This window comes from Schistocerca serialis, chromosome 6 (assembly GCF_023864345.2).
Source record: "Schistocerca serialis cubense isolate TAMUIC-IGC-003099 chromosome 6, iqSchSeri2.2, whole genome shotgun sequence".
Classification (NCBI taxonomy): domain Eukaryota; kingdom Metazoa; phylum Arthropoda; class Insecta; order Orthoptera; family Acrididae; genus Schistocerca; species Schistocerca serialis.
This window is the reverse complement of record NC_064643.1, coordinates 209212813-209239807: the sequence shown is the minus strand read 5'-3', so window position 1 is coordinate 209239807 and position 26995 is coordinate 209212813. Positions and strand designations below refer to the sequence as shown.

At 44.2% G+C, this 26995-nt stretch overlaps 1 protein-coding gene across 1 annotated transcript in view; it reads right to left on the bottom strand.

Moving 5' to 3' along the window:
• Positions 1–887: 887 nt before the first annotated feature.
• LOC126484243 (cytochrome P450 6k1-like) overlaps positions 888–26995 on the bottom strand; it is a 72444-nt gene continuing 46336 nt past the window's right edge. Inside the window, exons 4-8 of the mRNA XM_050107657.1 lie at positions 25987–26249; positions 13915–14105; positions 11979–12200; positions 9383–9631; positions 888–1164 (exon numbers count right to left, since the gene is read on the bottom strand). Of these exons, the coding sequence (XP_049963614.1) occupies positions 998–1164; positions 9383–9631; positions 11979–12200; positions 13915–14105; positions 25987–26249 (1092 nt within the window). The 3' untranslated portion in view covers positions 888–997. The remainder of the gene's footprint in view (positions 1165–9382; positions 9632–11978; positions 12201–13914; positions 14106–25986; positions 26250–26995) is intronic.

Genomic DNA, 26995 nt, shown 5'->3' with positions numbered 1-26995 from the left:
ACACAACGACCTGATTGGCTGACCTCAATGCTACCGTAATTACCTCGGAAAAGGCGCAAAGTATAGAACTTTTTGCTTAACGATTATTAAAAAAAATGGCTCTGAGCACTATGGGACTTAACATCTTAGGTCATCAGTCCCCTAGAACTTAGAACTACTTAAACCTAACTAACCTAAGGACATCACACACATCCATGCCCGAGGCAGGATTCGAACCTGCGACCGTAGTAGTCCCACGGTTCCGGACTGACGCGCCTAGAACCGCACGGCCACCGCGGCCGGCGCTTAACGATTATTCCTCGGCACAACCCACGCTGCAACTTCCCAACAAGCTTTTCAGACAGTTTGTGACAACCCTGTCTACGTTTACGTGAAGGTGTGTGTGTATGTGTGTGTGTGCGTGTGTGAGTGTGTGTGCGTGTGTGAATGTGTGTACGTGTGTGTGTATGTGTCTGTGTCTTCTTTGCGGTAATATTTCGTTAAATTCTTACGTGCATTGTTTCTTCTATCCAGTATTCTGACCACTGGTTCATTTCACTCGGGTGATAAATTACCTGGACTACTGAAATGAGACAACATACGCTTTCATCCATCTGCTGAGGATAAGATATACGGTCATGTATACACCTGACTCAGTCCTGCAAATAAACAAGCCAGCTCTTTGGTATCGCTTCGCAGTGCAAAATGTAATTTAATTTTTCAAGTCAGACGACTATCAATAAAACTTTATGAAATTTCGGGTGCTTATAAATACTCATACACGAATGGCGCGGAAGTGACAATCCTCATCGAACTTAAAACAAAACGACAATACAAATAAATATTTCGTAATAAATAATAACAAATAGTTTATTAAGGAAGCATTAGGATACATACAAATATTTAAATGCAACAGAGATGGTACAGATCAATAGAAGAGCTGTATATTTCGATTGCATTTTCTGGTGACAATAATTGTTACACTTTTCTCACACATTAGAGCTAAGGCCCGCAGCATCTATTTCCTAATAGCCAAACGCAGTTGCACCCCACTGACGGGCATTATGACCTGTGACACATTGCTGAACTCCATTGGCACAATGGTTTGCTCACAGCGCTGCACCTCAAACTTGGACATGAGGTACGCCAGTCCGATCTTGGTCTGCAACAGACCGAGCCGCATTCCTGAAAAATAAATACCCATTTAGTTCAAAAACTCTCACTTCAAAATTTCACCACCAATGTCAATTACAAATTAAAAGTTTGAGACCTCTCTGCGTAAAGAAATAGTTCTATGTACCTAACTGATAATGCTTGGTTAAAATTGATTCAATAGATTTCCAAAGATTTGTTGTCAGGTGTCCCGAATAGTGAAAGTGACTGAGCGCCTTCGACGCCTAAGATAGGATGCTAAACTGAACTCCGTCAGAACAGGCCTCGGAAGACCGTAGCGGTACTAACCGACCACCGTGTCTTCCTGAGCCTATAGGCGTCACTGGATGCGAGTATGGAGGAGAGCGTGGTCAGTACACCGGTCTCCCGGCCGGTGTCAGTTGTTGTGAGCAGGGCTGCTACTTCTCAATCAAGTAGCTCCTCAATTTGCCTCACAAGGGCTGAGTGCACTCCGTTTGCCAACGGCGCTCGGCAGACCAGGCGGTCACCCATCTAAGTGTTAGCCAAGTCCGACATTGCTTAACTTCAGCGAGCTGATGGGGAACCGATGCTGGCAAGGATTTGGTAGTAAGATAGTACACAGACGAGAAATTTATTATCTCGAGCTTGGAATGTCATTTCCTCGTGCTTCTTTAACAGCACAAACATGTGAAACAATGCAGCCATGGAGCCATGTACACACAGGGCGAGGTGGCGCAGTGGTTCGCACACTGGACTCGCATTCGGGAGGACGACGGTTCAATCCCGGGTCTGGCCATCCTGATTTAGGTTTTCCGTGATTTCCCTAAATCGCTCCAGGCAAATTCCAAGATGGCTCCTTTGAAAGGCACGGCCGACTTCCTTCCCCGCCCTTCCCTAACCCGATGAGACCGATGACCTCGCTGTCTGATCTCCTTCCCCAAACAACCCACGTATACACGGCAGTGAAGCTGCGAACACGCCGATAGGACACGGAGGGAAAATTTTGTTCGCCCAACAATTGTTACTTCGCAGTGATCTGAATTGGGCAGTGCGCGCGTGTCGCAACCTTAGCATCAGCTGCACTAGGCCCGCTATCGACGCAGCCGGTTCGGGTTTGGACCTGTTTACTGAAGAGGTGAAGACATCTCGTTAGGAGTACTGTAAGAAGATTAAGACGAAATGCGCACGGTTTCAAGTACATGAAAATATTTGCGAAAGCTTTACTGCGAAACTTTACTGTCATCTTACTTCAGATCTAAAAACATTATCAGAATATTCCTTTCAGCATTCGTGAACTAAGCAGTGGGTGAGAACAAAACTTTTTGTTTTGTTTATTAACCCCATATGACTAAACCGTCGTAAAATTTACAATTGCACCTGGTACCAATTAGAGATTACCACCAATCTGATACATTCAATTTAGTGTGTAAAACAGGGACATTGTACTTTTTGTGTGTGACACACCAGTGGAGACCTTACAATTGTAATTAACTAGTCGATAAACTATAAATTATGACACCTTTTGAATAAAATATGGAGTAGTGAAATTTACGTTGGTTTGATAACAATGTGACATTTTCCCCTTTTTAGTGTTCTAGGGTTAATGGATTGATACACAAGTTTATCAAATATGCCTGCTTTCCTCTCGTGAATGTAAACTCCGTCCACAGGCCTTGACGTGGCCTTCGGTACCGACAGACCGTCGCCTCATCCTCCCACCATGTCGTCACTGGGTGCGGAATGGAGTGGCGTGGGATCAAGACACCGCCCTTCTGGACGTTATCAGTTTACGTGAGCAGGAGCCGCTACTACTCGGTGAAATAGCTTCTCACTTGATTTCCTGTCCTATAGCAAGGAAAAGAAATCGCTGGCAGTACTGGGAATCGAACCCAGCTCCTCTGAAATGCAGTAACCGCGCTGACCCGTCAGCTACAAACGCGGACCTGATTTTCGTTACCTAAGTCATCATTCGTTGCTTTCAAATATGGTACTGCTGTGTGATTTTCGCTGGAACGTCGTCGTCGTGTTTGTGAGTGAGTGTTGAAATGATTTTTGTCACTGCGAGTCTCTACTTTTACTCACTCCTATGCATCGACCGTCAAGGCCGACTGATACTCGACGTCAACTTGGGTATGCGCGCCAGTCCCGGATCGAACCCGCCCGGCGGATTAATTACGATGGCCAGCCTGAATGTTGTTTTTTGGTGGTTTTCCATATCCCATTAGGTGAATACTGTGCTGGTTCCCACGTCCCGCCTCAGTTACACGTGTCGCAGACATCTGGACACATTCGCACTTTTCCATGGATTACACAAGTCGCAGACAGTTGGAATACACTCATTCTGCCCCGGGGGTATGGGATGGGGGCAGGAAGGGCATCCCGCCACCCCTTAAACTAACCTTGCCAAATCCGATTAACCATGCCGACCCGGCGTAACCGTGGGACAAGGTGTGGTGTCACCGCCAGACACCACACTTGCTAGGTGGTAGCCTTTAAATCAGCCGCGGTCCGTTAGTATTCGTCGGACCCGTGTGCCGCCACTATCAGTGATTGCAGACCGAGCGCCGCCACACGGCAGGTCTAGTCTAGAGAGACTCCCTAGCACTCGCTCCAGTTGTACAGCCGACTTTGCTAGCGATTGTTCACTGTCTACATACGCTCTCATTTGCAGAGACGACAGTTTAGCATAGCCTTGAGCTACGTCATTTGCTACGAACTAGCAAAGCGCCATATACAGTTACTATGAATGTATTCTGAACAGATAATATTGTGAATCACGTACCGCCAAGAGCGACGTTCATCATTAATGGATTAAAGTTAAGTATCAAACTAATTATGTCCGCTTTCTGAATTCTAATTCCTTGTCATGTTCCAGACCTCACCTCAGTATAGTTCTTCCCTCCTCACGCCAGCCTGCGTGAGCTAAAACGCTTGCATTTCGGCCTCCACTAGTAACACGGTGTTGGCTCTTCTGCCAACACAACACAAGGCACAACCGATAGATAGACATTCAAATGACGGAGTGTTCACTCTAGATAGGGCGTCAATACAACGACACGTCACATAGTCCAGTATTGGACGGTGAAAGTGACTTTCTGAGGTATCACCCTCCTACAAACAGTCAGAACGTACAGAACTAGGAAGATGATGAGAAACGTAACGGAGATTACCAAGGAACTAGCAGTCAAAGCGGATTCTATTAATGGCCAAATTCACAATGTGTTCCTGACAGAAAGGTTTTATGATAAATTTTCCATACTGCTGAAAACTGAAAAAATAGGGAAACTGTCGCCCAAACGTTTCAAAACATCAACACATACGAGGTGACTTCAAAAAGTAAGTTACACATTCTTATAGCAGGTCAACGGCTGTAATAAGTTTCGTGAAATATATGATGCACAACAACTCATATTTCTGGCAATCACTTACGAGGGGGAGTCAAATGAAAACCTTATATTTGTAATAACAAATCGAAATTTCGCGCCGTTACCCTGTAAGTTGGTAACCGCGCTACAAACAGCGTGCAGAATGGCCTGTAGATGGCAGCATAGTGCAGATGCACACATACCGTCACAGTATCAGTATAAAGATGGCCGCCCCACTTGCGACTTGCACCAGAGAAGAACAGCGTTTTGTTATTCGGTTTTTGCGTAGTGAAGGTGTGAAACCTATTGAAATTCATCGAAGAATGAAGGTTTAGTACGGTGATGGATGTTTGTCACAGCAGCAAGTCGACGAATGGAGTAGGGAGTTTGCAAATGGTGTGACTTCAGTGGAAGATGCTCCTCGTCCAGGTCAGGCACAACCAGTTGTGACGCCACGGAACATTGCAGCAGTTGAAGCCATAGTGAAGGAAAACCGCCGAGTGACACTGAATGACATTGCAGCATGTTTACAGATTAGTCATGGGTCAGCACACCATATTGTGCATGATGTGCTCCAGTTTCACAAAGTGTCTGCAAGATGGGTGCCACGGCAGCTGACTCCTGAAATGAGAGAACGGCTTGTTGATGTTCGTGAAGAACTTCTTCGCCGCTTTGAACGAGAAGGTGATGGCTTTCTTGCAAGAATCGTTACTGGGGACGAAACCTGGGTTCATTTCCACGAACCGGAAACGAAGAGAGCGTGCAAGGAATGACGCCATTCCTCATCACCAAAACCAAGGAAGTTTCGAACAGAACCATCAGCAGGGAAGGTTATGCTGACTCTCTTTTGGGACGAAAAAGGCGCCATTTTGGAGCAATACATGCCTAGAAGGACCACTGTCACCAGCGCATCATACCCAGATCTCTTAAAAAATCATCTGCGGCCTGCAATCAAATGAAAGCGACGTGGATTGCTGGCAGAAGGTGTCCATTTGCAACATGACAATGCAAGGCCCCACACTGCCCGTACAACAGTTGCAACAATCACAGACTTGCATTTTGAGTGTCTTCCTCATCCATCATACTCACCAGACCTTGCCCCAAGTGATTTCCATATGTTTGGACGACTCAAAGACGCAATGGGAGGAAACAAGTTCCGTTCTGATGAAGAGGTACGCCACGCGGTGCATGAGTGGTTGCGCGGACAACCAAAAGAATTTTTTTCTAAAGCAATTTATGTACGTTGTAAGCGCTGGAGGACTTGCATTGAGCGTGGGGGAGATTACGTTGAAAAGTGATACAGCTTTGTACCACTTCTGCACAGTAAATAATATTTAAAAAAATATTTAAGGTTTTCATTTGACTCACCCTCGTATATTGACTGCTTCACTACACACCAAAGTGACACAGACAATATCGATCATAGTCACAAAGTCTCCTTAAACAATGGTTCGAATGTTCTACCAGTCTTTCAATTGCTGGATAGCAGGTCCGCTTCTTGGTCACGGTGATATTCGAGACCCGCTCTGTGAACGTCCCCATATTTTGAAAATCTCTCTCTTGCCAGACGTTATTTCATCTTGGCGAAGCGATTGAAATAGTATAGTGCAACGTCTGGATTTCCCTATCAGCATCGGCAACATCGGTGCAGCCTTGATCAAATATATGGCACCGTTTCACAACAGCTGGTTGCGACATTGCATTTGGTCGATATACTACCAGAATTTCGCGATTAATCTGCGTAAAATTTAACCGTTTGGCCGGACAATAATCGTACCGTCCCGCGAACTTTCTCTTTGGAGGACGTTTCCAGTTACTACCCCATGTCAGTCGCGTGCGAGATGCACTTGACATTCGCACTGCAGCAGAGAAGTGTCTGCAGGAAACCAGGAGCGTGTACTCTATCATGAAAATTCGCCATTCTTGTTGCGGAATGATCTTAGTGTGGGACATGTGAATTTCTTTCTAGAGTTCGTACGTATTTGCTCGAGAAAATATGTAAGTACAAAGACATCACTTAATACTCAGAGAGCAATGCATAGCGCCTTTTCGCTTTATTCATTTTTTTCCTTCCAAGTACTAATAACACCAAAAAATGCATTTTTCTAGTAATAGTTTAATGAAAATTGTTTCATTTATTTAAGTTTTCAAATATTTGGCCCAATACGCAAAAGAACAATCATAGAACAAATTTCAAAATCCTCATGTAACTTTCGAAATATGTTACGAAAACAAAGAAATTAATAAAAATAAAGGTTAAGAAGAGGCAAAAGAAGGAAATCCACTACTATTAGGCAATTGATCGCTGTGAGGTTACCATATTCTATTACCAGACGACACCACTGTCCCATCCCACTCGTTACCCCTGATCCCCCACATATGTCAACGTCAAAACCTCTTCCCAATCTTCTTTAACGTTGACGTTTTGTCCCTTCCCGTTCCGTTGGCGCCTGTGCAAATGCCAGCATTTGGAATGCATACACTACTGGACATTAAAATTGCCACATCACGAAGATGACGTGGTACAGACGCGAAATTTAACCGACAGGAAGAAGATGCTGTGATATGCAAATGATTAGCTTTTCAGATCATTCACACAAGGTTGGCGCCGGTGGCGACACCTACAACGTGCTGACATGAGGAAAGTTTCCAACCGATTTCTCATAAACAAAAAGGAGTTGAACGGCGTTGCCTGGTGAAACGTTGTTGTGATGCCTCGTATAAGGAGGAGAAATGCGTACCATCACGTTTCCGACTTCGATAAAGGTAGGATTGTAGCCTATCGCGATTGCGGTTTATCGCATGGCGACATTGCTGCTCGCGTTGGTCGAGATCCAATGACTGTTAGCAGAATATGGAATCGGTGGGTTCAGGAGCGTAATATGGAGCTGGATCCCAACGGTCTCGTATCACTAGCAGTCAAGATGACAGACATCTTATCTGCATGGCTGTAACGGATCGTGCAGCCACGTCTCGATCCCTGAGTCAACAGATACGGACGTTTGCAAGACAACAACCATCTGCGCAAACAGCTCGACGACGTTTGCAGCAGCATGGACTATCAGCTAGGAGACCATGGCTGCGATTACACTTGACGTTGCACCACAGGCAGGATCGCCTGCGATGGTGTACTCAACGACGAACCTGGGTGCACGAATGGCAAAACGTCATTTTTTCGGATGAATCCAGGTTCTGTTTATAGCATCGTGATGGTCGCATCCGTGTTTGGCGACATCGCGTTGAACGCACATTGGAAGCGTGTATTCGTCACCGCCGTACTGGCGTGTCACCCGGCGTGATGGTATGGGGAGCCATTGTTTGCACGTCTCGGCCACCTCTTGTTCGCATTGGCAGCACTTTGAACAGTGGACGTTATATTTCAGATGTGTTACGACCCGTGTCTCTATCCTTCATTAGATCCCTGCGAAACCATACATTTCAGCAGGATAATGCACGACCGCGTGTTGCAGGTCCTCTATAGGCCTTTCTGGATACAGAAAATGTTCGACTGCTGCCCTGGCCAGCACATTCTCCAGATCTCTCACCAATTGAAAATGTCTGGTCAATGGTGGCCGAGCAACTGGCTCGTCACAATACGCCAGTCACTACTCTTGATGAACTGTGGTATCGTGTTGAGGCTGCATGGGCAGCTGTACCTGTACACGACATCCAAGCTCTGTTTCACTCAATTCCCAGGCGTATCAGGGCGATATTACGGCCAGATGTGGTTGTTATGGTTACTGATTTCTCAGGATCTATGCACCCAAATTGCGTGAAAATGCAATCACATGTCAGTTCTAGTATAATATATTTGTCCAATGAATACCCGTTTATCATCTGCATTTCTTCTTGGTGTAGCAATTTTAATGGCCAGTAGTGTATTTCGATGTTCCGTTCACTGTAGTGACACCCTGTTTGAATTTTCTTGAAAAACCCCTTGCAACAACACTATAGTTCTGTGTGTCAAAACAAACTGTAGAATGTCAGTCGGTCATTTACACAGTTGAGAAAACCGGCATAGACTGAAGTTCTACTGTGTTATGATTTTGGATTGTTGCTTTTTTGCTGGATTTGACTTTGCTCGGTTACGGGTTACCTTAGTCGATTCCAGAACGATGAGTCAAAAATAACTACTTTGTGATTCCATTTCAGAAGTTGTATTAATACTGAGCTGCACAAACTGCCTAGATGAGTAACTCTACGAGAGGGCTCAGCGCCGCGAATGTCTGCCTCGACATTGTTGTGCGAGATTTGGCATCATCATATCGAGGCAACCACGCACAAAAACGGTCCTTTGTTAGTGGCTACATTGGGAGCAACGATTTAGCTTTGAAAATTGCTCCTAAAAACTAAAACAAAGATTGACACTCAAAATTAATGAACACCCTGTTTTAACCTATTACCGGTTACTGTTATTTTCAGAGACCTTTGAATTTTTGCTACGTCTCATGCAGGTTGTAACGGGTAAAAGTGCAGATATTTTTGTATGTTGTACAGTAATTTGTACACACATCAGTGTGTTGTTTGTTTTTCTCTGTGACGGACAGTCTTCCCACAAACACGTCACAAACTATACGATCTGATGTTTTCTGCGTTGTCGCACTGAGAAGACTACGCCTGTCAGTATAGACTGACCGTTTTGCGTCTACGCGTCCTCACTTCAACACCTAACCTGTGCCCCAAAACAAACAACTGGCAATTCTAGGCAAATTTGCACAGGATGTTTCTTAACTAAGGTATGATTCTGTCAGGTCTTACTATAATTACGTTCCTATTGCAGTCCTTACTCATGTCTGTACACATGCAAAGAGAGTGGACACTGATTTCTCCAGTCCAAGATTTAGCAGAGAATGACGAAGTCAGCGCACATTCATGTCTGCTTAGTGACCCTAACATGAACTTACCTATACAGTTGCGCGGACCTTCACCAAACGGCAGATACACGTAAGGGTGCCTCGTGGCTTTCTTCTCCTCCGAGAAGTGCTCGGGGTTGAAGCGTTGTGGCTCCGGAAAGTATTTTGGATCCATGTGAAGTGCGTAAACTGGGATGAAAACAATTGTACCCTCTTCGAGCTCTGGCCCATCCGGAATCTTGTAACGCCGTGTAGTTTTCCGTTGAAGAACTGCGCCTGGAGGGTACATTCTCAGCGTTTCTGGGAAAAAAATAAGCAACGATGTCACAGTCATGGTGGTAGTCATAAAATCAGTTCATGAATTGTGCTGTTAATGGCAGTAGAAAACAATACATAGGCAGCAATAGAAATAAACAGCAGAGAAAACACAAGTTTCAGTGCTTTAGCTAAGCTCGTTAATCTTCTTTCGTTACGATCTGTTCTAGGAAAGTTTGAATCCACAATGTTGGTCCGATATTTCGTAAGCTCGTATCCTGTTCACTACGGGACGGTGCGATCGTGTATGCCTTCCACAAATCCAGTGATGGGGCATCGAACTATCATTGCGAGTATGATTATGTTCGGTTCAATGGATCCTATTTACAAATAGAGCTGTATAAGCTTTACAAAATGTTGCGAAACCATGTTGATTTTTGTGTTTGAGATTCTTGTTCTCCAAGAATCTCATACGTGAGCGTAAAAAATGTTTCACAATTCTGCGACAAATCGTCTGCAGCGGAAGAGGCCTTTGGGGCTCTGCCCGATGCATGGAGACATAATAAGGTTAGATGATGTCAAACTTACGTTTTGAAGCCGCCGACATCATTTTAGATGCCCCAGAACATTAACAGACAGAAGCTGTGTAAAACAGAAAATGTCATAGTGCATTCGTCAATAACACAGCGCCATCAAGTCGTTTCAGATTTTTTTCTAATCTTTAATTCATATTTGAACCAGTAATGCGACGCATGTCCTTTTTGTTACACATTTCGAATAACCAAGAAGACAACAACAGGTATGTGATATGAAAAGGCTGATTTCGTAATCCAGCACTTTCGGTAAAGCGGAATGACGAAACTGATGCCTGTCTGTGTCAACATTCCGAAAATTTTGAGAACATCTTTTGCTACGTTAGGTCACTTTCCAATTTTTCTGGCTCCTAGCGTTCATACAGAGAGAAATGATAGGTAATCTACGGTCAAATAACAGAAGTGAAAACTTAACTGAGGCGACAAAAGTCGTGAAATAGCGGTAGGCATATGTACACATGGGGTAGAATCGCATACACTAGGTATAAAACAGCAGTGCATTTGCGAAGCTATCATTTGTACTCAGGTTAGTCATATTAAAAGGTTTCCGACGTGATTATGGCCACCCGAATGCGAATTAACAGACTTTGAACGTCGAATGGTAGTTGGAGCTAGACGCATAGGACATCCTATTTGGAAAATCGTCGGGAAATTCAATAGTCTCAGATCCACAGTGTCAAGGGTGTATATGTATATCACGTTTCAGACATAATCTCTTATCACAGACAATAATGTGGCCGATTGCCTTCACTTAACGACCGAGAGCAGCGATGATTGTGTTTGGGTCGTCAGTGCTAACAGAGAAGCACCACTGGATGAAATAACCGCACAAATCAATGTGTTACGTACGACGAACGTATCCGTTATGACAGTGCGGCGAAATCTGGCGTTAGTGGGCTACAGCAGAAATCAACCAAAGCGATTTCCTTTGCTGACAGCACGACGTCGCCAGCAGGCCCGTGACCTTATCGGCTGGACCCTAAACGACTGGAAAACCGTGACCTGGTCCTGGTCGTATGAGTCCTGATAATATCTGATGGTAGGGCTCGGGTGTGGCGGAGACCCCACGCAGTCATGAACCCAAGTTGTCAGGAAGTCCCTGTGCAAGTTGGTGGTGGTGGCTCCATAACGCAATGCACTGTGTTTACACGGAACGAACTGGGTCCTCTGGTCCAACTGAACCGATCATTGATTCTAAATAGTTCTGTTCTGATACTTGGTGATCATTTGTTCCCAGACAACGATGGATTTTTTTTTTTTTTTTTTTTTTTTTTTTTTTTTGTGGATGATAATGCGCCATTTTCCAGATCACAATAGCACGCGGTTAGCTTGAAGAGCATTCTGGACAATTCCAGCCAATCATTTGGCCACCGAGATCGGCCGACATGTATTCTATCGAAAATTTATGGGGCATAATCGAGAGGTCAATTCGTCCACAAAATTCTGCACCCGCAACACTTTCGCAATTATGGACGGCTATCGAGGCAGCATGCATGACTCAGTATTTCTGCAGGGGACTTCCAACGACTTGTTGAATCCATGAACCACGTCGAGTTGCTGCACTACGCCGTGCAAAAGGAGAGCGGTTACGATAGTAGGAGGTATACCTTACCCTTCGTCACTTGGAATCCTTCACTGCTATAGGGAACTACGATAAACAGCTACTAAAAAAGATAGCAATTTGTTACGCTTAATAAACCTTGTAATGTGTCATGTGGTCTGGATGGAGATGACGAAGTCGTTGCCGTAAAACCTTGCCGAAATAAACAAACTCAATGGGTGCTGGTGCAAGGCCTCACCTGAGACGACCTTGTCCAGGTACGGCATCTCGGCAATGGCTTCGTATGTCAGCTGTCTGTTGTTCTTCTGCATCGTGGCGTCCACCTCCTCCTGTAGCCTCTTCTGCACGTCCGGGTTGAGGGCCAGCTCGTACAGCGCAAAGCTCATCGTCGTCGACGACGTCTCGAAGCCCGCCAGGTAGAAGACGAACGCCTGCGCGGCCACCTCATCCAGAGACAACTCTGGACGGAACAGAAACAGAGGGCGCCGTCAGGGTCCGTGCGAAAACTTACACACAGGTAAACAGCGAAAATTCTCCGGCCTGGCACACAGAGACTACTGAAAACACTCGAGTTGTGGTTTAATAAATTGTTCCGTGTAGTGTAGTGTCTTGCACTCAAAGGTATAAACTGATTTAAGATCATGACATTTTCTGCTTTTTGACGATTTATCACAGTCATAAATTCATCCAGAGTTGGTAGAACCATATATTAGTTAAGCAGTTATCGGCTGAATACAAAGCGGTCGAACTTCACTTCGAAATCGGCAATTACGGCAGAAAAATAAAGCACTCCGTCTTCAGGCCACGACCCACTGGGACCATCCGACCGCCGTGTCATCCTCAGTGGAGGATGCGGATAGGAGGGGCGTGGGGTCAGCACACCGCACTCCCGGTCGTTATGATGGTATTCTTGACCGGAGCCGCTAGTATTCGGTCGAGTAGCTCCTCAATTGGCATCACGAGGCTGAGTGCACCCCGACAAATGGCAACAGCGCATGGCGACCTGGAAGGTCACCCATACAAATGCCGACCACGCCCGACAGCGCTTAACTTGGGTGATCTTACGGGAATCGGTGTATCCACTGCGGCAAGGCCGTTGCCACGGCAGAAAAATAACCAAATAAAATTTTATAAAAAACCGTCAAAGGTTTTGTGAAATAATTTCTCTGAATATAAGAAATAAAATAGACAAGATAAACTTTGACATGACTCTGAATGATACTCGAAATCATGTACGACAGAGTTACATCATACAATTCTCTAATCGTTTTTATTTCTTACTTTTACATAAATTATTTCCCAAAAGATTTCACAGATATCTTTTTAAATTTTTTATTTTCATGTTTTGTTAAGAATTCAGGAAATTTAATACACTTTAAAAGAAAAGAATGTCGCACCACGAACGAATTATCCGAATGGGACGGAAATCGGTAGATGCGTGGTACACGTACACAGAAAAACAAATGATTACAATTTCAGAAAAATTCGATGATTTATTCAAAGGAACGAATGTCACAAATTAAGCAACTCAATAACGCTTTGGTGCACCTCTGGCCCTTATAAAAGAAGTTATTCGGCCTAGCATTGATTGACAGAGATTTTGGATGTCCTGAGAGATATCGCGCAAGATTCTGTCCCTTTGCATCCTTATAATTATCTATTTTGCGTATTTCACCTTTTTTTAATAATGATTGTCATACGTGCTGCTGCATATTATGCAATCAGTCAACATGAATCTGTCAGATTCCATTATCTTATAATGAGTGGTATCGCCGAAAAACATTTTTTTAATCATCACATGTACTACTTACGTAATTTTCTTGCTACACGTTAGTGAACTAAATGAGAATAAAATATAAAAAACCATTGTAACCCAAATAGATCGAAAGTACTGCAAAACCGATACGCCTTCAAAAAACAATAACAACGAAAATAAAATGTTGAGATGGTGTAAATGTTAGTATTAGTGAAGAACATTTACGTGAAAACGCTTTACCATCTTTAATCCTCTAAGGAAATGATTTTTTGCGGCTAGTGTAGAATGTATTAAGGCTGCTGCAGAACCCTCGTTCACTAATTTTTAACGATGCAACACCAACAATTCTTTACTTGCTGCTAATTCCGTGACACGGCTTTCTTCCTGTCTTATAACACCTTCATACGTCTGCACTTACTCCAGTTGTCGATGTCCTTGTTTTCTCCCTTGTCGCCTATCTTCTCTCCGTCGATGAAACCTTTGTTCTTCAGTTGTACGAGTAGGTTCATGAAATCGTTTCGCGTTACGTTGTGCTTCTCTCGGTACTCTACTGTCTGTCTGACCATGTTTCGGAAGAATGCGGACACCTCTTGCGTTCCAGAATCAACTCTGTAAACAAGGGAAAGGAATGTTTTAGTTACAATAGAATCCACAGTCACCACAATTTTTTTGAATTATATAAACTTGCCAACCACGCTGCTATTGTTAGGATTAAAACCTCATTTTATTTTATATTGTTTTGACCACTGCTACGTAGTTTCCGCTCTGTATCAATTTTCAAGTGTAGAGAATAACCCATTGAACGTTGATAATCAGCGTACTTGTCCACGTCTTCTGAAATTGTGCGAATTGAGGGTATTACGTATTTTCTTTCAGCAACTATTTCTTAGCAGCAACACAAAGGAACTGTAAACTGTAAATGAAAATCAAGGTGGTTTCCCCAGCCATGATTTCAATCTAAAGAAGATTAAACACAGATCGCACAGCTCAACGTAACCAACGCTCTCACGTATTATACTGTATAATCAGTTTTCACACCGATAAGATAGGGATGCAGCTGACGACAAATATAGCGTGAGATGGGAGTTTCATTGAAGCATTTGCTACATTAAGTTCTGTGTCACCAACTTTTATTCTGCGGCGGTCCATGAGTATGGAGAACAAAAATAGTAACATTTTTACCTTCACCTCATTTAGTATGTCAGTATACTGATACGTCGCTTAGGATGTGTTTGCGGCCGAATTTCGACTTACAGTGTCCAACGCATCTGTTTCCACTATTAATATATTGGATCTTTTCAGGTGATTCACTTTACAGACTTATTTCTTAATATCCTGGAGTCATATTATGGAGATACTCATTTGATATACAATCTTTTGTACATCTATTTCCTATGAATGCCATTAGAATAGTACAAAGTTTTCAGCCCTGAAGCCGCGCGGGATTAGCCGAGCGGTTTGGGGCGTTGCAGCCATGGACTGTGCGGCTGATTCCGGCGGAGTTTCGAGTCCTCCCTCGGGCATGGGTGTGTGTGTTTGTCCTTAGGATAATTTAGGTTACGTAGTGTGTAAGTTTAAGGACTGATGACCTTAGCAGTTAAGTCCCATAAGATTTCACACATTTTCAGCCCTGAACCAACGTAGGCCATTATTTAAGAATCTGTAGTCCTTATCTCGACATGACAGTACATCTACACAGTCATGAGATTTGTGTTGACAGTATTAACCTGTTTAAAAGGAACAACAGCAACCATTCACTCAACGGAAGGCAAACAATCTGTGTATGGGACATTTGCCACTCTCTGCCGTTCTGAAAAGAGTGCTTTGTTGATCAACATACTTTCGCAGCAAATTAAGGCGATTTGTGTCTTTTTTCAAGGGCAGGTTACAGGTTTACCTCTTGGAATGCTTATTTTTTTCGTTGGTGCAATTAAGATCCAGGTGAGAGTAATTATTGCTATTGTGAAATACTTGCACCTACCTATTTACGAAGTATTATTGCTTTAATGTCTCTGGACAGCTAAATGATACAACTATACTGATTTGGCTTTTTCAACATTTTCTCAAACATTCCCAGGTGAAAACATGGATGGTTGCTATCAATACACTATTTCATGCCCATTTGGAATTTGAACTAAACATTACACAGGCCCATTATTACATTAATATTATTATTATCATTCCCTATAAAACATAGGCCTTGCGATGCTGCGCCTTGGTGATACATGTAGCCATCACAGGGGTTTCCCCTCAGTGCACATACACTGCAACCTCGAACTCTTATAGCAGTCGCTAAGTAGCCGCGAGTAATAAAGCTAATGAGAAGCGGCACTACATCAGTAGTGTGCGGTATAATTTGAGAATTTTGGTCAAGCAGGTGGCGTGGAAGGGGAGATAAATCAGTCTTACGACTGCTTTGATTGCGACCCGCCTGTGCCAACCTCTTCATCTCAGAGTAGCACTTGCAGCCTATGTCTTCAATTACACTACTGGCCATTAAAATTGCTACACCACGAAGGTGACGTGCTACAGACGTGAAATTTAACCGACAGGAAGAAGATGCAGTAATACACAAATGATTAACTTTTCAGAGCATTCACACAAGGTTGGTGCCGGTGGCGACACCTACAACGTGCTAACATGAGGAAAGTTTCCAACCAATTTCTAATACACAAACAGCAGTTGACCGGCGTTGCCTGGTGAAACGTTGGTTTCCCGGGTTCGATTCCCGGCGGGGTCAGGGATTTTCTCTGCCTCGTGATGACTGGGTGTTGTGTGCTGTCCTTAGGTTAGTTAGGTTTAAGTAGTTCTACGTTCTAGGGGACTGATGACCATAGATGTTAAGTCCCATAGTGCTCAGAGCCATTTGAACCATTTTTGAAACGTTGTTATGATGCCTCGTGTAAGGATGAGAAATGCGTACCATCACGTTACCGACTTTGATAAAGGTCGGATTGTACCCTATCGCTATTGCGGTTTATTGTATCACGACATTGCTGCTCGCATTGGTCGAGTTCCAATGACTATTAGCAGAATATGGAATCGGTGAGTTCAGGAGAGTAATACGGAACGCCGTGCTGGACCCCAACGGCCTCGTATCACTAGCAGTCGAGATGACAGGCATCAGCATGGCTGTAACGGATCGTGCAGCCACGTCTCGATCCCAGAGTCAACAGATGGGGACGTTTGCAAGACAACCATCATCTGCACGAACAGTTCGACGACGTTTGCAGCAGCATGGACTATCAGCTCGCAGACCATGGCTGCGGTTACCCTTGACGCTGCATCACAGACAGGAGCGCCTGCGATGGTGTACTCAACGACGAACCTGGGTGCACGAATGGCAAAACGTCATTTTTTCGGATGAATCCAGGTTCTGTTTACAGCATCACGATGGTCGCATCCGTGTTTGGCGACATCGTAGTGAACGCACATTAGAAGCGTGTATTCGTCATCGCCATAATGGCGCATCATCCGGCGTGATGGTATGGGGTGCCATTGGTTACACGCCTCGGTCACCTCTTGTTCGCATTGACGGCACTTTGAACAGTGGACGTTACATTTCAGATGTGTTACGACCCGTGGCTCTACCCTTCATTCGATCCCTGCGAAACCCTACATTTCAGCAGGATAACGCACGACTGCATGTTGCAGGTCCTGTACGGGCCTTTCTGGATACAGAAAATGTTCGACTGCTGCCCTGGCCAGCACTTTCTCCAGATCTCTCACCAATTGAAAACGTCTGGTCAATGGTGGCCGAGGAACTGGCTCGTCACAATACGCCAGTCACTACTCTTGATGAACTGTGGTATCGTGTTGAAGCTGCATGGGCAGCTGTACCTGTACACGCCATCCAAGCTCTGTATGACTCAATGCCCAGTCGTATCAAGGCCGTTATTACGCCCAGAGGTGATTGTTCTGGGTACTGATTTCTTAGGATCTATGCACCTAAATTGCGTGCAAATGTAATCACATCTCAGTTCTAGTATAATATATTTGTCCAATGAATACCCGTTATCATCTGCATTTCTTCTTGGTGTAGCAATTTTAATGGCCAGTAGTGTATTTGCTTGATGTATTGCAACCTCTGTCCTCCTCTAGAGTTTTTTCCACAGTCCATGTTTCGCCAACACACTGTGTTGTGTTCCAAACGTATGTTCTCAAAAATTTTTTCCTCGTATTAAGTCCTATGTTTGATACTTGTAGGCTCCTCTTGGCCAAAAACGCCCTTGTTGACAGTGATGGTCTTCTTTTGATGTCCTTCTTCCTGTGTCCGTCATTGATTATTTTGTTGCGTAGGCAGTGGAATTCCTTAACAACATCTACTTCCTGGCCATCAATCCTGATATGAAGTTTCTCGCTGTTCTCATTTTTGCTGCTTCTAATTGCTTTCGCCTTTCTTCGATTTACTCTCAATATGTATTCTGTACTCTGTAGACCCTTCATTCTATTTAGTAGCTGATGTAAATCTGCACTTTCACTCAGAATAGCAATGACAGCGGTGAATCGTATCATTGTTATCCTTTCACTTTCAGTTTTAATTCCACTCCTGAACCTTTCTTTTATTTCCATCATTGCTTATTCGTTGTACAGATTGGACAGTAGGGGCGAAAGACTTTATCCCTGTATTACACCCTATTTATTCCCAGCATTTCGTTCTTGGTCGTTCACTCTTACTATTCCCTCATGGCTCTTGTACATATTGTATATTATCCTTGTCTCCCTATAGCTCACCCCTATTCTTCTCAGGACTTCGAACATCTTGCATCATTTGCGTTGTCTAACGCTTTTTCCGCGTCGACAAATCCTAGAAACATGTCTTGATTTTTCTTTAGTCTTGCTTCCACTATCAACCTCAAGGTCAGAATTTCTTCTCTGGCGCCTTTACCTTTCCTAAAGCCAAACTGATCGTCACCTAACACATCCTCAATTTTTAGATTCCATTCTTCTGTGTATTATTCTTGTCAGCAATTTGGATGCATGAGCTGTTAAGATGATTGTGCGATAATTCTCGCACTTGCAGACAAATCTTCCCCGTCATAGAGGCCTTCAATGTACTCTCTCCTCCTATCTGCTCTCTCCTCGGCATTTAACAATGGAATTCTCGTTGCACTCTTAATGTTACCACTCTTGCTTTTAATTTCACCGGAGGCTGTTTTGACTCTCCTATACGCCGAGTCACTCCTTCCGACAATCATTTATTTTTCGATTTCGTTACGTTTTTCATGCAGCCATTTCGTCTTAGCTTTCCGGAACTTCCTATTTAATTAATTCCTCAGCCACGTGTATTTCTGTACTCCTGAATTTCCCTGAACATTTTTGAGTTTCCTTCTTCCAGCCATCAACTGAAGTATTTCCTCTGTTACCCATGGTTTCTTCGCAGTTACCTCCTTTGTACCTATGTTTTTCGTACCAACTGTTTAGAGATGTCCATTCCTCTTCAACTGGATTGCCTATTGGGCTATTCCTTATTTGTGTATCTATACCCTTAGAGAACTTCAAGCGTGTCTCGTCATTCCTTAGTGCTTCCGTATCCCAAGTCTTTGCATGCTGATTCTTCCTGATTAATCTCTTAAACTTCGTCCTACCCTTTATTACCACTACATTGTGGTCTGAGTCTATATCTGCTCCTGCGTACGCCTCACAAACCAGTATTTGATTTCGGAATCTCTGTCTACTATGTGTAATCTAAATGAAATTTTCCCGTACCCCCCCCCCCCCCCCCCACACACACCGGCCTTTCCCAAATACACCTCCTGCTCTTGTGATTATTGAACAGAGTATTCACTATTGCTAGCTGAAACCTACTGCAATACTCAATTAGTCTTTCTCCTCTTTCATTTCTAGTACCAACCGCACATTCTCACGTAATCCTTTCTTCTACTCCTTCCCCTACAACCGCATTTCAATTCCCCATGACTATTAGATGCTCATCACCCCTTACGTACTGAATTACCCGTCCTATATCCTCATATATTTTTTCTCTCTTCATCATCTGCTCGCGGTGGCGTCATATACAAGGTGTGTTTTTTAGTAACTACCGTTTTGAAATTAAAAAAAGACGTGCTAAGATATCTCAATAATTTTTACATGAAAGCCTGTATCTTAATCTAGTTTTCTACATAATTTCCGTCAATATTGAGACACTTGTCATAACGTTGTACCAGTTTTTGAATACCCTCCTCATAGAAGTCTGCCGCCTGACTCGTTAACCACTGCATCACCACTGTTTTGACTTCGTCATCGTCTTGAAGACGATGACCGCCCAGGTGTTTCTTCAAATGCAGGAACAGATGGCATTCACTGGGCGCAAGATCGGGGCTGTAAGGAGGATGATCTAGAGTTTCCCATCGGAAAGATGTGATGAGATCTTTGGTCTGATTCGCCAGATGCGGACGGGCATTGTCTTGCAGCAAAACGATGCCCTTGCTCAACTTCCATGGTCTGTGACGTAGGCCACCCATGTTTCTTCGCCCGTAACAATTTGGCTTAAGAATTCGTCACCGTCGTTGTGGTACCGCTCAAGGAAAGTCAATCCACTGTCGAAACGTTTCGTTTTGTGCACGTCCGTCAACATTTTCGGCACCCAACGAGCGCACAATTTTCGGTAATTCAAGTGCTCGGTCACAATGCCATAGAAAACACTACGGAAACATTAGGAAAGTCATCCCGCAAGGAGGAAATCGTAAAGCGTCTGTTTTCTCTCACCTTATTGTCCACTTCCTGCACCAAACTTTCAATAACGACCTAAGGACGCCCTCTCCGTTGTTCATCATGCACATTTGTGCTGCCATCTTTAAATGCTCTCACCCAATTTCTTACCATTCCATCACTCAATGTTTTCTCCGTAAACTGCACAGATCTCACCGTGAATATGGATCGATTTTAGGCCTTTAGCACTAAGAAATCTTATAACAGCCCGTACTTCACACTTGGCGGGACTCACGATTATCGGAGGCATGTTAAACACTCAGTACACAACGTCAACAAGGAAGAATCAGACTGTAATGGCGTCAGTGCGTAGATTAAGGTACAGGCTTTCATGTAAAAATAAAATTATTGAGATATCTTAGCACGTCTTTTTTTAACGGTACTTACTTAAAAAGCACCCCTCGTATATCTGAACAATCGTTGTCGGTGTTGGTTTACTATCGTCTCTGCTATAAAACAACTCTCTCACTGAACTGTTCACAGTAACACACTCTCTGTCCTACCTTCCTATTCATAATGAATCCTACTCCCGTTGTACCGTTCTCTGTTGCTGTTGATATTACCCTGTACTCATATGAGCAGAAATCCTTGTTAGCTTTCCATTTCACTTCACTGTCCCCTATTATATGCAGACTGAGCCTTTGTATTTCCCTATTCAGATTTTCTAGCTTCCCTACCACTCCCCGACTCGAAGGACTTTATTTTTTCGTTGGTTATTTAATTTTTCTCTCATGGTCACCTCCCCCTTGGCAGTACCCTCCCCGAGATCCGAATGGAGAACTATTCCGGAATCTTATGCCAATGGAGAGATCATCGTGACACTTTTTCAATTATAGGCCACATGTCCTGCGGATACACATTACGTGTCTTTAATGCAGTGGTTTCCATTGCCTGCTACATTCTCATACCATTGATTATTGCTGATTCTTCCCCTTTAGGGGCAGATTCCCACCGCAATGACAAGAGAGTGTCCTGAACCTCTGTTGTTGCTCCGCCCTATTTCACAAGACCTATGACATAGTCAGGGTAACTTCTTATGCCGAAAGTCTTCGGCCGCCAATGCTGATTATTACACAAAATTTAAGCGGTGGCAAGTTTCTTTCTTTTATCGATTTTGTTCTTTACTGTTTGTTGCATTTGTTCGGCGTAGACGTTCCATGACACCCGCTCATGTCCATCATTGATCTATTTACTCAGTTGTTTTCTTACAAAAGGCTGCTAACCCTCCGACTGATAAGAATCCGGGACCGAGGAAGTTCTGATTACTAATGAAAGACGCTACCCCTAGACCATAGGTGGGGTGGCAGATAATGTCTCTAATTCCTTTGTAACTTGAGACTAATGTATGGTTCAGAGGAGGCGTTTCAACCTGTTCGAAAGTGGCTTAAGCAACAGTCTGTTGACTGACGGAACTATCCTTGCAACATTAACCATCAGAGATCTGCTATGTTGATGGTGCAGCAGAACTCAAAGCAAAGGAAAACTGTACCCGTTATATTTCCCGAGGGCACGCAGCGGCACCGTATGTTAAATGACTACGGAGTCTTCTCGGATAAAATATTTCAGAGGTTAATTAGACCCCCACTCGGATCTCAGCGATTTCGATATCAGTTATGAAACTGAAAACATTTTCACACGTACTCGCGGAGTCTGACCACAGTTTGTTAGTTATTAAATGTAGGTTAAATCTGGAGAAACTTCAGAAAAGTAGGAAACTGAGGAGATGGAACATGGTTAACGTGAAATAACAAGAGGTTGTAATGAATTTCGAAGAAAGCATTAACCAACGACTGAAGAAACACGGCAGAAGGTGGATGAGTATCTTTAAGAGTTAGAGTAGAGAAGGCAGCAGGGGACTAACTAGGCAAAAAGATAACGCCCGGTAGAAGTCCACGGACAACACACGAGATATAAAATTTAATTGCTGAAAAATGAAATCATGAAGCAAGGAAAAAGAGAATACAGACCTCTAAAAATGAATTTGGCAGACAGTGCAAAAGGACAAAGCAGGCATGGCTAGAGAACATATGCAAAGCTGCAGAACGGTGGGGTACTGTAGGAAAGATAGGTACCACCTATAGGAAAATTAAAGAAAGCTTTGGAAAAAAAGAAACAGCTGTGTGGACAGATTTATGCCATTTGTATTTTTTGAATTGACTTCTGACAGTGTTGATGGAATAAACTCTTTGACATTTTGCAATTGGGTTGCAGTAATAACATATGAGGGACATGAAAGGACCGCAGCAACAGCAAAGTGTTTCACAGAGTTGTAACAAGGAAGCCAAGAAGAAATTTGAAAAGAGGGTTAAAGTTCAGGAGGAAGAGCTAAAACGTTTAAGGTCTGCCGATATTTTTGTCAGAGACAGCAAAGGATTTGGAAGATCGGTCGAATGGAATATGCACTGAGATGAGAAAAGCCATGGGATAGCAAGATGCACATGTAAAAATGGCATAGGGTCGCGTAAACATGGCGTAAAATGGCAGTACATTGGCGGAGCTGTCATCTGTACTCGGATGATTCATGTGAAAATGTTTCCGAAGTGATTATGGCCGCACGACGGGAACTAACAGACTTTGAACGCGTAATGGTAGTTGGAGCTAGACTTATGGGTCATTCCATTTCGTAAATCGTTAGGGAATTCAGTATTCCGAGATCTATAGCGTCGAGAGTGAGTCGATAACACCAAATTTCAGGTGTTACCTCTCACCATGGACAGCTCAGTGACCAACGGCCTTCACTTAACGACCGAGAGCAGCGTTGTTTACCTGAGTTAGTGCTAATAGAAAGGCAATACTGCGTGGAATAACCGCAGAAGTCAATCTGGGATGTACGACTAACGTGTCCGTTAGGATAGAGTGGTGAAATCTGGCGTTAATGGGCTATGGCAGCAGACGACTGAGTGCCTTTGCTAACAGAACGACATCGCCTGAAGTGCCTCTCCTGGGCTCGTCACCATGTAGGTTGGATCCTAGATGACAGGAAAAGCGTGGCCGTCCAGATGAGTATCGATTTCAGTAGGTAAGATCTGATGGTAGGATTCGAGTGTGACGCAGACCCCACGAAGCCATACACCCAAGTTGTCAACAAGGCACTGTGCAAGCTGCGGGCTCCATAATGGTGCTGGGGTGTGTTTACATGGAATGGTGTGGGTCCGCTGGAAGTTCGGCTGCTTTCGAGACCATTTGCAGCCATTCGTGGACGTCATGTTCCCAAACAACGATGGAATTTTCATCGATAACAGTGTGCCATGTCACTGGGCCACAATTGTTCGAGACTGGTTTGAAGAGCATTTGGACAGTTCGAGCGAATGATTTGGCCACCCAGATCACTCAACATAAATCCCATCGAACATATGTGGGACTTATCATGGCTCAGTATTTCTCCAGGGTACTTCCAATGACTCGATGAGTCCATGCCACGTCGAGGTGCTGCACTAAGCAGTGCAAAAGGAGAAATGATACGATATTGTTGGGTATCCAATAACTTTTGTCACCTCAGTGGGCAGTATCTTCAAATAAAGCCGTAAGATAAAGGTAAATAAATGTAAAACGGTGATAATAGAGAGTAGCTGAATTAAATAAAGTAATGTTGAGCGACTCTGATTTGGAAATGAGGTGCTAAAAGTAGCTGGCCGGGTTGGCCGAGCGGTTCTAGGCGCTACAGTCTGGAACCGCGCCACCACTACGGTCGCAGGTTCGAATCCTGCCTCGGGCATGGATGTGTGTGATGTCCTTAGGTTCGTTCGGTTTAAGTAGTTCTAAGTTCTGGGGGACTGATGACCTCAGATGTTAAGTCCCATAGTGCTCACAGCCATTTGAACCATTTTTTTGCTAAAAGTAGCGGATGAGTTTTCTTATTTACGGAGCAAAATCACTGATGAGAGTCGATGAAAGAGGATATAAAATGCAGATTGACAACATCAAGAAAAGAGTTTCTGCAAAAGAAAAGAAATTGTTAATGTTGATTGTGAATTTAAACTTACCTGTAAAAACACTATGTCTGAAAAAAAAAAAAAAAAAATTATAAAATCGAATACAAATTTAAGTATCAGGTAGTCTCCTGTGAAAGTGAAACTTCCTGGCAGATTAAAACTGCGTGCCAGATCGAGACTCGAACCCGGGACCTTTGCCTTTCGCGGGCAAGTGCCCTACCAACTGAGATACCCAAGCACGACTCACGTCCCGTCCTCACAGCTTTACTTCTGCCAGTACCTCGTCTCCTACCTTCCAAACTTTACAGTAGCGAACCTTGCAAACTAGCACTCCTGAAAGAAAGGATATTGTGGAGACATGGCTTAGCCACAGCCTGGGGGATGTTTCCTGAATGAGATTTTCACGCTGCAGCGGAATGTGCGCTGATATGAAACTTCCTGGCAGATTAAAACTGTGTGCCGGACCGAGACTCGAACTCGGCACCTTTGCCTTTCGCGGGCAAGTGCTCTACCAACTGAGATACCCATCACGACTCACGCCCTGTCCTCACAGCTTTAGTTCTGCCAGTAGTTCTGCAAGGTTCGCAGGAGAGCTTCTGTAAAGTTTGGAAGGTAGGAGACGAGGTACCGGCAGAAGTAAAGCTGTGAGGACGGGGCGTGAGTCGTGCTTGGGTAGCTCAGTCGGATCGCCGGCACGGTAGCTCAGCGTGTTCAGTAAGAGGGTCAACTTGAACGGATGTCTTGTGACGTCCGCCCACACCAAACGCCACGAAATATAACGAAAAAAAAAAAAAAGGTTGGTAGAGCACTTGCCCGCGAAAGGCAAAGGTCCCGAGTTTGAGTCTCGGCCGGCACACAGTTTTAATGTGCCAGGAGGTTTCGTATCAGCGCACACTCCGCTGCAGAGTGAAAATCTCATCCTGTGAAAGTATTTATGTGTAGTGCAGTCTTATATGGATTTGAAACGTGAACAGTAGACAGTACGGAGAGAGAAATAAAAGCATTTGAAATGTTGTGGTATAGTAGAATGTTGAAGAGCAGGTGGGTAGATCGAGTAGTGACTGAACAGGTTCTGTATTGAATTGTGGAGAAAAGAACTTTGTGGTATGACGTGATTAAAACAAGGGATAAACTCAGAAAAGGTATCTGGAATCTAACAAGACGGTAGTTTAAAAGTATTTGTGCACTATTTTCGCTGACGTCTGCTTGGTTGCCATTCTGCGTCGTTTGCGAGTATCTTTTGATTTTCTCTGTGAATGTTTTGACTGTATGCTGTTATTACTACCGCATGTCCTTGAGATTAAATTTTTTAGCAGAAGAGGTAAGTAATTATTTTCAGTTAATCAGTTAGTGAAACGTGTGGTCTTGAATAAGTAAGGATGTCAAGGTTGTGGGCGCATAGTAACATTTCCTAGGTGGCAAAGCTGGATCCAAATGAGGTGGAGAGGAAGCGACACGAGAATGGAATATGGGATACCTGCCGGGAAGGCTGAAGAAATAGGTTGTTGGTGTTAGGACAGAAGTAGATTATGCCCTAGCAGTTAGGAAGTGAAACGGTTGGCTTTTGGAATGAAAGAGGCAGGGTGGTCTACAGTTGAGAGGGCGGTTAGATCTCAAGATTGATGAGTGGGAGAATGAATGATGAGTGGGAGTAATGGCAGTCGACCAGGTTCTCAATGATGAGGGGCACATTGGGGTGTTGCGAGACAATTTTGTGATAGACATAGGACTGGCGAAGACATTTCAGGTGTTTGGGAAGATGCGGTAGAGGGTAAATGGATGTCGAAAGCGAGCCGGTGTTCACGGCCTTCAAGGAGGAGGTGAGGGAAACTGTCAGTAGGTCTTACCTTAGTAACCTGGCGACGAGTGGAAAGAACTCGTACATGAGCACAGCAACCTTGTTCTTGAGCGATGGTTCGAACACCTTGCGCCCCCACTGTCGGAACTCGGCCTCTGGGTTGCGCTGGCAGTTGACCTCCACCCCGAAGGCGACAGATGCGATGATGTCCGTGGCATACCTGGCGGACACTTCCCTCATCTCCAGCACCTCGCCACGGCGTGCCGAGTCCTCCAGGACCTCGACCATCTCGCGGCCGCAGTCTTGCATCGTCTGCGGAGGAGAAGCGACCATCAAATAGTATTTAAAACATCATGTAGACAGTGGTGCTTTCCCTGTACCACAGTGCCAAGTATGTCCTGCGAACACTACGCTATGTATGAAACCGCGCCCACCAAAAACAGATCCAATGGGCAACATTGTATTACTGACCACTTTGGAGTAACGAAGAGTGTAACAGCTGACAGAAAAACCACAATACATCACATGACCAGCCAGATCAGTGTTGGGCAGCAACTGGAGATCAGTTATACCACCCAAAACCTCCCTCCCGCTGTGGGGTACAGAATCCCGAAGCCCAAGCATATAGAGCGAAGTGAAGCAGCGCTAAAACACAGGAGGGGCCTTCGGGAGGACGGCAGTTCGAATTCCCTTACGGATATCTAGATTTGGGGTTTACATGTTTCCCCTAAACCTGTGATATGGAATTTTCGGGAAGGACATGTTTGCTTCCACCTATCTTCCCCAATCTGAGCTCTGTCTTTAAAGTTTAAGTAGTCGAGAGAACATTAAAACCAAATCTTCCTCCCTTCTTCCTTTGCTTCACTTACGTATCTCTGATCACTATGAATCACAAGGCACAAACATCAGTACAGACACGGAAAAACCACCCTTCGCCGCTAGAATCACGGATAGGCTTCCCTGGTAAGATAACGCGCAGATATATGCATTTCTTGGACTGGATTTGCTGATGATGGCGCCCTCTTCCAGAAGGAACTGACAGAACAGTAAATAAATTG